The sequence below is a fragment of the Terrapene carolina genome, unplaced genomic scaffold (genome assembly GCF_002925995.2).
Source record: "Terrapene carolina triunguis isolate 2854851 unplaced genomic scaffold, T_m_triunguis-2.0 Scaffold310, whole genome shotgun sequence".
Classification (NCBI taxonomy): domain Eukaryota; kingdom Metazoa; phylum Chordata; order Testudines; family Emydidae; genus Terrapene; species Terrapene triunguis.
Genome location: NW_020664661.1, coordinates 5,085,586 through 5,096,973, shown reverse-complemented (window position 1 = coordinate 5,096,973; position 11,388 = coordinate 5,085,586). Strand labels below are relative to the sequence as shown.

The 11,388-nt window shown below is 51.4% G+C and overlaps 1 protein-coding gene across 1 annotated transcript; it reads left to right on the top strand.

Moving 5' to 3' along the window:
- The first annotated feature begins 1,093 nt into the window (after window positions 1-1,093).
- LOC112119879 (2-hydroxyacylsphingosine 1-beta-galactosyltransferase-like) lies at window positions 1,094-9,422 on the top strand. Its single transcript, XM_024218753.2, has 5 exons — window positions 1,094-1,936; window positions 7,075-7,214; window positions 7,327-7,403; window positions 7,878-8,097; window positions 9,107-9,422. The coding sequence occupies exons 1-5, from the start codon at window positions 1,094-1,096 to the stop codon at window positions 9,420-9,422; spliced, it is 1,596 nt and encodes a 531-aa protein (XP_024074521.1).
- Window positions 9,423-11,388: the final 1,966 nt, after the last annotated feature.

Sequence of the window (11,388 nt, the reverse complement as noted above, 5' to 3'; positions counted from 1 at the left end):
CCCCTGGATTTGTGCAGTGGTGCTGTGCTGAACTTTGCTTCCAATTGGGAATTATGTAGCAATATGAAGGCGTTCCCTGGGGGAGAGGGTGTCTTAGGAATGCTGTATTGCAGCCACGGCTTTGTGAGTCCTCCCCACCCCACTTCCCTCCCACCCCTGCAAGTCCTGTAGGCCCCTTCTGCTGCTCCTTCCACAGCTGGCTTTCCCCTTCCTCCTGCCAGCTGTACAATCCTGTACACCCTCTTTTGGTGTTCCTATGGCCACAGGAGAAGCTGCTGTGTGGCTCCTCAGATGTTCAAACTGTGCTGAGGCCCAGTTGACTCGTGAGCAGGTCTGGTTGGGCCACAATCTTGCACCCTCTCTGCTCGCCACAGTCGGGGACTCACTGCTTAGTGCTCTCTCCTTTGAGAGTGCAGCTCCTCTCTGGGAAACAGGCTGAACACTTGTTCTGTCTCAGCCTTGTTCGGTTGAGTAGTAGCTGCCGGCCCTGCAACATGTAGCCTGGGATCTGAGGGGCGAGCCGAGCGCTTTCCCTCATGTGCATCATCACCAGTAATAAAGGAGTTGCAGGCCAAACTGTGCCGTCGGCGCAGCCTCTGTGAGCCTGCTGTCCTTTCAGCAGGCTTGCGTGGACATCGCGGATTGGAGCTTCGTAAACAGGCCTGCTGTAGGTACATAAGCCGGGGCAGAATCCAGCTTCCTTACCAAGCTGCACTGGCTCTGCCCGTGTGTAAACAGCAGTAAAGACTTATCAGACACACCCAGGGAGCTGGTCTGCTGTGAGGGAAAGTGCTGCTTTTCCAGAGCAGCCCCAGACTTTAAAAAGTAGTGGTGGGGGGAAGAGGCAGGGGAAATCCACTTAGGACCTCCTTGTGGGAAACTACAGAACACAGAAACAGATGAGGAGGAAGAGGGGAAAACGATGCATGGAGAAGCCTGAGTCATATTAAACATGTGACCCTGCCTGTGCAAAGTCTCCATCAGTAGATGGTGACCACACAGGGCACCTTCCCTTCTCCACAGCCCACAGAGACAGTGTCCAGGACCTACAGCACGAGTCGGTCAGTAACTGCCCGTTTCTCTCTCTGCAGCGATGGAGATGAGGCTCCCGCCGCACCCCGTTGCTGTCCTCCTCATGGTGGCCGCTTTCAGTCTGGACTGTTGCCATGGTGCCAAAGTGCTGGTGATGCCCACCATCGTCTTTGACAGCCACCTTCGGGTCTTCATGCGGGTGGCGGAGGCACTGAATGACCGGGGTCACAACGCCACACTTCTCCTCCACGAGGGTCGGGAATCCGAGCCCTTCCTGCCAGGCCTCCGAGTGCAAACGTACAGGGGGATCTTCAGCACGGAGAGCGCGGACGCCTGGGTGCAGGAGAAGATAAAGCGTGTCTTCCAGGGGAAGAAGACCTCCCTGGAGATCTTCTCCTTCCTGGAAAAGTACTTGGAAAACTGTGATCTAGTGCTGGGGGATGCAGCCCTCCTGCAGCAGCTCCAGGGTGAGGGCTTTGACTTGTTCTTGGTAGACCCCAATGAGATGTGTGGCTTCATTCTGGCCCACCTCCTTGGCGTCAAATACGCCGTGATCTCCACCGGCTTCTGGTACCCAGCTGAGATCGGCGCCACTTCCCCCGTCGCCTATGTCCCCGAGTTCAACTCCCTGATGACGGACAGGATGGGGCTGGTGGGCCGGACTTGGAATCTCCTGGTCTACATGATCACTCGCATCGCCACCAAGCTGGTCATCCTGCCCAAGTTTGACCGCCTCATGCAGAAACACGGGGTGGAGCCGCAGAAGTCCATGCTGGAGCTTGTCTATGGGACCAGCCTCTTCTTCCTGTGCAACGATGTGGTGCTAGACTTTCCCAGGCCCACGCTCCCCCATGTCATTTTCACTGGGGGAATCCTCGCTGAGCCTGAAAAGCCCCTTCCTGTGGTAAGTACAGGAGGAGGGGCTGCTTACAGGGGCTGCTGGCTTTAGAGTTCTGAGGTTAACTTTTCTGGGCCTGGCCAGGGCGTCTAAGGGCTGTAATCAGAGATCAGTCTTTTCCCTTGAGGGACCTGATCAGCACCCCCGAGCTTCACAAATTGTGCCACAGGCTGTGAAACCTGTACGGCAACTCTCTGCAGTTCACAAGTGTGTGTTGGGGTTGAGGGGGAGGTGGGATGCAGTTTTGGGTCCCCCATCCCATGTCGGGAGCCTGTAACGCTGCCTCCATCTGACAGTGCTGGGGAGTTCTGCACTGGCAATGATAGTCCCTATACCGACCTGGGAAAAGTCCAATATTGACTTCTTCTGGGCTTTGAACTGAGCAGTCTCCTCTCTGTTGTCCTATTGCTTCACCAGTCTTTGAAGCCTCCCCAGGTTTTCCTTTTAATCCTGTTCCCTTGATCCTCCCAGCCTCCATAAGTGACCTTTTTACAATAAAAACTTTGTCCGGGCTTCCTGCTTATTCTCGCTCTGATCCCATATTGAATCTGCTCCGTTTACAAGTTAAAAGAAAGTTTCTCCCCTCCCACAGCTGCCAGCCACGCAAATAGCGGGGACTCAGTGACAGATGATGGATCGCTTGAAATTGCCCTGTTCTGTTCATTCCCTCTGAAGCATCTGTCACCAGCCACTGTCGGAAGACAGGATGTTGGGCTAGATGGGCCATGGGTCTGACCCAGTATGGCTGTTCCTATGTAGCATCACCAGTACTAGATTCTGGAAGCCAGACTTTGCTCCTCAGTTTCCCCTGTGCTAATCCTGTTCTCTTCCATGGGGTTGTACAGATGTGACACTTACCTGCAATTGGAATTGAGTGTCAGGAGCCCTGACTACACTAGAGTTCCCATAGCTGCTACCACTGGTGGAGCTCTGCTACTTGGAGGAATGCTGGAAATCTTCAGAGAGAACAGGCTAAGGTGGCCTGGCTTGTCAGGAGGGTCCCCATGCCCAGCCAATGGATTGAAACTGAGACAAAATGTCAGCCTCAGATGACAGGCTTGGTTAAGATTGTCGATAAATATCAATGAAATCATGAGTGGTAGAATGTTAGGTGCAACACTCTTTTTAAATTGAGAATTTTGGAATAAAAGTTCCACAACTATCCTTGACTCTGCCCCTGTGGGTAACCACCCTTCCTCATGGTGCCTGAGTAACGTGGGGAGGCTACGATACAGTTCAGAACACCCCACGTATATATGAGAGGGTGGATGAGGCCTGGGCCAATCCTGCCAGGTGCTAAACCAAATCCAGCAAAGCACTTAAGCACGTGCTTACCTTTAAACGTGAGTTGTCCAGTTGCCTTCCATGGGATTACTGGTGTGCTTAAGCATTCTATTCTGGATCAGCCATATGCCCAGCATCTTGCAAGATGTTTGAGTACAGCATCTCACAGCCAGTGTTCCTGTAGTGGAACACTGGCTGTGAGATGCTGTACTCAAAGGGTTAAGAGGTGAGATGGTTGGTGGTTCAGCTGTTTGCGTTTGGGTTGTAGGATGCTAGGGCTTGGGAGAGGAAGGCATTTGTAGACCTGCATGTAGATTAAGATATTTCCATTTTGAACTGGGGCCCAAACCCTGATGTCCCAGTATGGAAGCAATCCCAGTAGCTCTGGATCTTTATATCCTTATTGTATTTAAGGTAGCTGAGAGTTTGTGGTCTGTGCTGGAAATGTGGATTACTATTTGTGTTAAAGGACATTCTTGGTGAATGGGTGGGCATTGATACAAGGTCGGCTGCATTTCCAGAGAGAGCTTTAACGATGAAATTCCGGAACTTCTGATGTTGGGTTTTTATTATAATGTGGGTAATTTATCTATTTACAGGATTTATAGCTACTTCTTAAATACCCAGAATTACCTCAAACAACAAGGAGTCCGGTGGCACCTTAAAGACTAACAGATTTATTTGGGCATAAGCTTTCGTGGGTAAAAAACATCACTTCTTCAGATGCATGGAGTGAAAATTACAGATGCAGGCATTATATAATGACACATGAAGAGAAAGGAGTACCTCGCAAGTGGAGAACCAGTGTTGACAGGGCCAGTTCAATCAGGGTGGATGTAGTCCACTCCCAATAATAGATAAGGAGGTGTCAATTCCAGGAGAGACAAAGCTGCTTCTGTAATGAGCCAGCCACTCCCAGTCCCTATTCAAGCCCAAATTAATGGTGTTAAATTTGCAAATGAATTTTAGTTCTGCTGTTTCTCTTTGAAGTCTGTTTCTGAAGTTTTTTTGTTCAAGAATAGTGACTTTTAAATCTATAATAGAATGACCAGGGAGATTGAAGTGTTCACCTACTGGCTTTTGTATGTTACCATTCCTGATGTCCGATTTGTGTCCATTTATTCTTTTACGTAGGGACTGTCCGGTTTGGCCAATGTACATGGCAGGGGGGCATTGCTGGCACATGATGGCATATATAACATTAGTAGATGTGCAGGTGAATGAGCCCTTGATGGTGTGGCTGATGTGGTTGGGTCCTCTGATGGTGTTGCCAGAGTAGATATGGGGACAGAGTAGGCAACGAGGTTTGCTACAGGGATTGATTCCTGGGTTGGTGTTTCTGTGGAGTGGTGTGTATTTGCTTCAGGTTGGGGGGTTGTCTGTAAGCGAGAACTGGCCTGCATCCCAAGGTCTGTGAGAGTGAGGGATCGTTTTCCAAGATAGGCTGTAGATCATTGATAATGCGCTGGAGAGGTTTTAACTGGGGGCTGTACGTGATGGCCAGTGATGTTCTGTTGTTTTCCTTGTTGGGCCTGTCCTGTAGTAGGTGATTTCTGAGTACCCGTCTTGCTCTGTTAATCTGTTTCCTCACTTCCCCAGGTGGGTATTGTAGTTTTAAGAATGCTTGATAAAGATCCTGTAGGTGTTTGTCTCTGTCTGAGGGATTGGAGCAAATTTGGTTGTATCTTAGGGCTTGGCTATAGACAATGGATCGTGTGATGTGTCCTGGATGGAAGCTGAAGGCTTGTAGGTAAGTATAGTTGTCAGTAGGTTTCCAGTATAGGGTGGTGTTTATGTGACTATCACTTATTTGCACTGTAGTGTCCAGGAAGTGGATCTCTTGTGTGGACTGGTTCAGGCTGAGGTTGATGGTGGGGTAGAAATTGTTGAAAACTTCAAGGTAGAATTCTTCAAGGGCCTCCTTTCCGTGGGTCCATATGATGAAGATGTCATCAATGTAGCACAAGTAGAGGAGGGGCACCAGAATTTCCTGCTCCTTTAAAAATGTAGGTTTTACAGACAGTTGCACCTCCAGAAGAAAACCTTTCCTTGACATTCAAGAGAATCTCCAATCATTTAATTGAATTTCTGACCTTCTTGCTGACAGAATGACCCACGCTGTCATGAAAGGGTTAAAAACCCAACCAGCACTTGCCAGGGGTCTTAAAGGGTCAGATACTGTATGAGAATAACTCTGGAATAGACCCTTTCACCTGCTGACACATCATACTCTGACAGTAGGCCTTTTTGAGGGCAAATGCAAGATTTGCAGTTTCTAGATGAAGTTGCTTTTTCCCCCCTTGAATCTTCCCTCATACCCCATTCTTTTGGGGGGGTTTTGAAAACTGGAAGAGAGGGGAAAAAATTCCCCACACATATTAACTAAGCCCTTGTCAACATTTGTTTTTAAGGAAGTTGGAGGTTAGAGAGAGATTTTTTCAAAGGTGCTTGATGGGAATTGGACATCCCCTTCCTTGAAGTAGTTTTGAAAACCTTCCCCTGAAATCCTCTTATGTTAGGGGAAGAGCCATGGGAAACCGGAGGGGTCAAGGAGGTGGAGATAAGAATTGGGATCAGTCCAAATCAGTCTAAGGGAAAACTGGTTCCCTATGTTTGCTACTGCAGCTCCATAATGAGCCAGCTGGCTAAATTCCCTTTGCTAAAGAGAGTCCGGGGTGTGTGCGTGCGTGTGTACACTCAGCCTTTTGGCAGCCTGGAAAACCTACCTACACCCAGGAGTGCTGGGACAATTTTTATAGTAGGGGTGCCAATGATGAAAATCATGTATTTGGTGTTTGTTATTACTACGTCAAGCCAGGGGTGCGGCAGCACCTGTAGCTCCAGCACCACTGCCTACATCTAGTAACTGGGGCCCAGATCCTCAAAACCAGCCTTGGCTACACTCGGGACTTCACAGTGCTGCCACGGTGTGAGAGCTCTCGCAGTGCTGTATGTACTCCACCTCTCCGAGGGGAATAGCTTGCAGCGCTGCGAGCGAGCGTGCAGCGCTGCAGGCTCTGATTACACTGGCGCTTTACAGCGCTGTACTCGCTGCACTCAGGGGTGTGTTTTTTCACACCCCTGAGCGCAGCAAGTTGCAGCGCTGTACACCGCCAGTGTAGCCAAGGCCAAAATACCTTTTGAGGATCTGCGCCTGAAGGACTAAATCAATTAGCCAGCGATAGGTACTAAAGACAAGGATGGGAGCTTCCCATCAGCAAAATCCTAATGAGACCCTGAGATCCGCAGCCGCTGCTGGGAGAGGGGCGTTGCTGGGATTTCTGTCAGGTGCTGTCCCTAGGCCCTGCTTCAGGGGCTCCTTTCATATCTGCATCTGGCTAGTAAGTCCTTTCTGATGCTGGGACGGAGAAGGTGCCCAGTTCTCCTCACATCCCTTCCAGACCTGCCTGGTTTCTAGAAGAGGACAAGTCTCCACTCCTATCCAGGCCTGGGCCTGTATTTTTGGGGTCCTCCTCACTGGTTAGTGACTCCAGTCCCTGCTCCTGCTGCTCAGAGCTTTTCAAAGCAGCATCATGAAACTGGCTCTCTTGATAGTTCCCAACACCAGCTGAGAGGCTGACCCGAGCCCGGGTAACTTTGCTCTTGCCTGGCAAAGCTATGATCTGAAAACACAGCTGTTTTCTAGAACCATATGCCAGCTCAGTGAGACCACCTTGTGCGGGGTGCAGTGGGGAAGGCGTTCTTTATAGCCAGATTGTGTCCATGAAAGCGGAGGTTCTACAGGTACTGATGGGTGAAGCTTCCCCCTCTGCAGGGAGGGCTTTCCCATGGTGGTGGTGGGGTGTCCAAGCCCTCTGGAGGACAGGCTGTGAGGCACAGTTGTGCGTGTTCACCTGCAGGGCCTCCGCCGCTGGGTGGAAGCTGCGGATGCTGGTGTTGTCGTTGTCTCCTTTGGCATTGGGATCCGAGCGCTCCCGAGCGACTTGGTGGAGAAGATGGCTGGGGCGTTTGCACGCCTTCCTCAGAGGGTCGTGTGGAGGTGAGGGGGCGCCTTTATCTCTGGATGTAGTTTGGTGGGGAATTGGGTTTCCAAGGGTGATTCCAGCTCAGTCCGTTTTCTCTTGGTTTCCCTTCTCTGTTTTTTCTGGCAGATACTTTGGTCAGAAGCCAAATAACCTGGGTGAGAATACGCTGATGATGGAGTGGCTGCCCCAGAACGACCTGCTGGGTAAGACAGGGAGAGAAATGCTGTAATTCAGGGTTTTACTCACAACCAGAGCAAAGAAAATGCCACTGTAGTGTGTGTCATCCAGAGCGCATCTGATCAGAAAACAATCGCTTCCTTATCTAGTGAAACCAACCTCCACCCCTTCTGCTTCTTCAGGGTCTGACCAGCTCAGTGTCATGTAGAGTGACCAGATGCCTGATTTTTATAGGGACAGTCCCAATATTTGGGGCTTTGTCTTATATAGGCACCTATTACCCCCCACGTTCTGTCCCGATTTTTCATACTTGCTGTCTGGTCAGCCTAGTGTCATGGCAGGAGATGGTGGGGTCCTTCAGGGTTCTGCACCCTCCTCCTATCCCCAAGACATGCCCTGTTTCTCCCAAACCTGTACGGGTACAGCAAGTGTTTGTATGGAGAAGGCCTGAGCAAATTGTGGCTTCTGCAGGGGGATCACCGTCTCTTGCTTCTCTGTAGGTCACTCCAACGTGAAAGCCTTCATCAGCCACTGTGGGATGAATGGCATATTCGAAGCAATTTATCATGGAGTGCCAATTGTGGGGTTCCCTTTCTATGGGGACCAGTTCGACATCATGACAAGAGTTCAGGCAAAAGGGATGGGGATTCTCATGGACTGGAGCCGAGTAAGCGAAGAGGACCTTTACCAGGCCATAGTCACCGTTCTCTCCAACCCCAGGTGAGGCTCTCTGAGTGATGGAGCTGTTGGGTTAAAGGGGAGCAGATGAACAGTTGCTTGCATCCTCCATTTGGAAGCCCATAACCATGGGCTCAAGCCGTGGTTCCACCAGGTGTGTCGCTCACTTGCCTGGACACTCCAGTGCCTTCTGATTTTTAAGACTGATGCCGGCAGCAGCCAAAACCACAGGTCTGCCCGTCTTTATGGTGAAGGGGAAACTGATCTGGTTTTATTTGGGTTTCCCTTGGAATGCTCCCTGAGATGCTGCTGTTCAAAACTCCTCCCCTCTCAATAGCAGCATGTTATTGGGTCCACCTAAGGCCTCACTTTGCAATCTGTTTGGTCGTGCCCAAACTACCTTTATGTGGAGACTAGTAAGTACAGACAGTGCTAGGGCTTGTATCTACTAGATACTATTCTTCACCTGCTTTTTAAGACCCTTGGGCTAGCAAGTGACTTCTGGGTGATACTGGCTAGAATGCTCCTGAGAAGACTTGGCAGGATCCTGTGATTGAAGTGTTCTCATCTTGCCCGCTCCCTTAAATTACTAAGTACTCTCAACTGCTGTTGACGTCAGGGTGCTTGGCACTAGGCAGCATCAAGCCCAGAGTTGGAAAAGGGCCTCTGCCACCTGCCTGCTCCCCCTAGGATGTGAGAATCCAGCCGGGTCCTTCAAGCCTCTGACGGTGATGCCTGTTACAAAGATTCTGTCACTAGAATTTAGCTGACCGCTCCGCTCATGATGCGTGAGGCAGAACAGACTCTGGCTGGCATGGCCATAGCTGCATCGGCTCTGCAGGGCTAACAGGAGTAAAACTATCAGTGACGGTGATTGTAAGGACCTGGGGAACAGATCTAGAGCCTGCTCATGAGAGGTGAGAGTTGAGGCTGCTTGGTTCCTTGTAGGCTTCGGGCCCGTCATGGGTCAGAAGGGGCTGTTCTACCCAGAGAAGTGACTGTGAAATAACAGCGGGTGACTTTTTTACTTTTTTTGCTTCCCCTCTTGCAGCTACAATAAAGCAGCCAAGCAGATCTCAGCCCTGCACCGAGACACGCCTATGCACGCTCTGAACCGCACGGTGTACTGGCTGGAGTACATCCTCCGCCACGATGGGGCACCGTACCTTCGCCCAGCCGTCTACGACCTCTCCTTCTACGAGTACTTCTGCCTGGATATCCTTGCTCTCTTCCTTCTCTGTCTGGCGTCTGTTGCCTATGCCCTGTACAAAGCCATTGTGTGGTACCGGGGAAAGAGTGCCAGCCCCATGCATCTGAACGGCAACTGTCTGAATGGCCATCTGATGGAGGGGAAGAAGGCGCAGTAGTGCGCGGTGTGCTTGGGGCACGAAAGAGACTCCAGTGCGAGCGCACACACCGCCCAGGTGCTCGCAGAGACTCAAGCTTGTCCATCTGTCTGGTTGCTGCTCGTGTGGCTGGGAAGAGGGGGAAAGCGGCGCAAAGGCCAGTGTGTGCCTCTGTGTACAGCATGCCTGGGTGGGGACATGGATCTAGGCGTGGGTGGATGCATTTGGCCAGGACTGTGGGAGCGTTGAGGCGGGACATGAGTGGGTAGGTTTCTGGGGAGGAATGTGGCGTTGCTCCCTTTTTTTTATGCGCGATGGTTTCGATGCTGGTGTTACCCTTCTGGCTTGCTAGGGTCTGTGGTGAGGCATAGGGGGCAGGAGTGGCGCTTTGTCTGGGGCAGTCACCGTTTCTCCCTTGCTCCATTAGCGAGGCCCTAGGAACTCGGGACTCCTTCAGGTGCAGCGGGGCAGCCGACTTTGGGCAGGAGAGGGCACCCTAAAGGTAGTTTAAAAATCGGTCTTTGTTTTAAATTTCTTGGGCAGATGTTCTGACTGCTTCCCTTGGTGCTCTGTGCTCTAGGCTGTGTTTGTGCTAACTTATTTTTTAATAAACTGTCTTCTTTCCCCTGAGCAGTGGTGTTTGGTCTGTGTGAGGAGCGCCTCCTTCGAGGCAGAGGCGGCTGTAGCTTTAGTGGGGTCTTACTCAAAGCCAGCGCGATTGGGGCTCTCGCCCGCTGCTGTACAAGCCCCTGCTGCCTCCCCACACGTCTTTGTACGTCCTGCCTTGCTCCTCAGCCAACTCTTCCCTCCCTGCCATGTTGCACGCTCCTCCGCTGGGTTTTCAGGCAACACTCCCATCCTCCCCTATTTGTGAGGCCTTGTGGTCTGTGAGGCCAGTCACGCACACTCCACATGGAAGATGGAAGATGCAGAGCAGAGAGATGGAGGCAGGAGCTCCAGTCTGCAGGGGAGAGGAGATTCGTGTGAGAGAGCAGCTAGCTCAGTACGGCTCGAGGGCCAGCCCAGTGGCCTTAAAGCCAGCGCTCTTTAAAGGCAACAATACGCTTCATAAAGGAAACCAAGCCTCAGATGTGACTGCGCCTGCCTGTTCCCCACCCTGAGGGCGTGGTATGGAGGTAACGTCAAGGACCAAGTGCCTGCAGCCACCTGAGCTGTGCGATTGGGAGCCAAGCCATGCTCTAGTCTTACAATCCACCTGCAGCTGTATGGAAAATGCACTCGGCGATGCCTTGGAACGAGCATGAATGTTTCTGCGCTGGCAGCTTGGCCAAGCCTGTCACGGCTCTTGCAATAGCTGCCCCGTTATCCCCCCTCTGCCAGTTGTTCTGCTGTGTTTCCTGGGCCCATCTCCCAGTCTGCCCTTATCTGAGTATATCTGTGGGACGGCACCTAGATTGCTGTCCTGAGTGTCCTGTATTGGAACTGGGCCCCGCTGCTGAATGGGTAGGGGCACTTGGCGCTAACTTGGATTTTAGCTGGCTCAGACTCCAGTGTCAAGCTTCATGTCCTTCCGATGCCGCTCGTGTTCCTATGAGGCACGAGTAATCACCCTGTGTACAACAGGCCAAATTCTAGCCCCTCCCTTACACCTTCTTGACATCACTGGGGTGATGGAGAAGAGATGGTCAGCTGCTGTCCTCTGCTCTCTAGGACAAATCTCGAGGGCAAACGAGGGCATCTGTGCCCCCCCTCGGTTACACAGTGAGAGATGCTAACGTAGACCCTTGTCTGCTTACTGACGTGTGATTTATGCTTCACAGGGATTCTTGCACTTTCCTGATGCACCTGTTCCTGGCTGCTGTCTGAGACCGACAACGGGGCTACCTTGGACCCTACTGGTTTCATTCTCTGTCAGTCCTATGTAACTTACATCCCTTCTGACTTGGGACTGCTGAGTCTCAGTGGGTGTAACTTGCATGCTGATGGGGCAGATGAGGAGCGTGACAAGACAAGCAACTAACAGGAG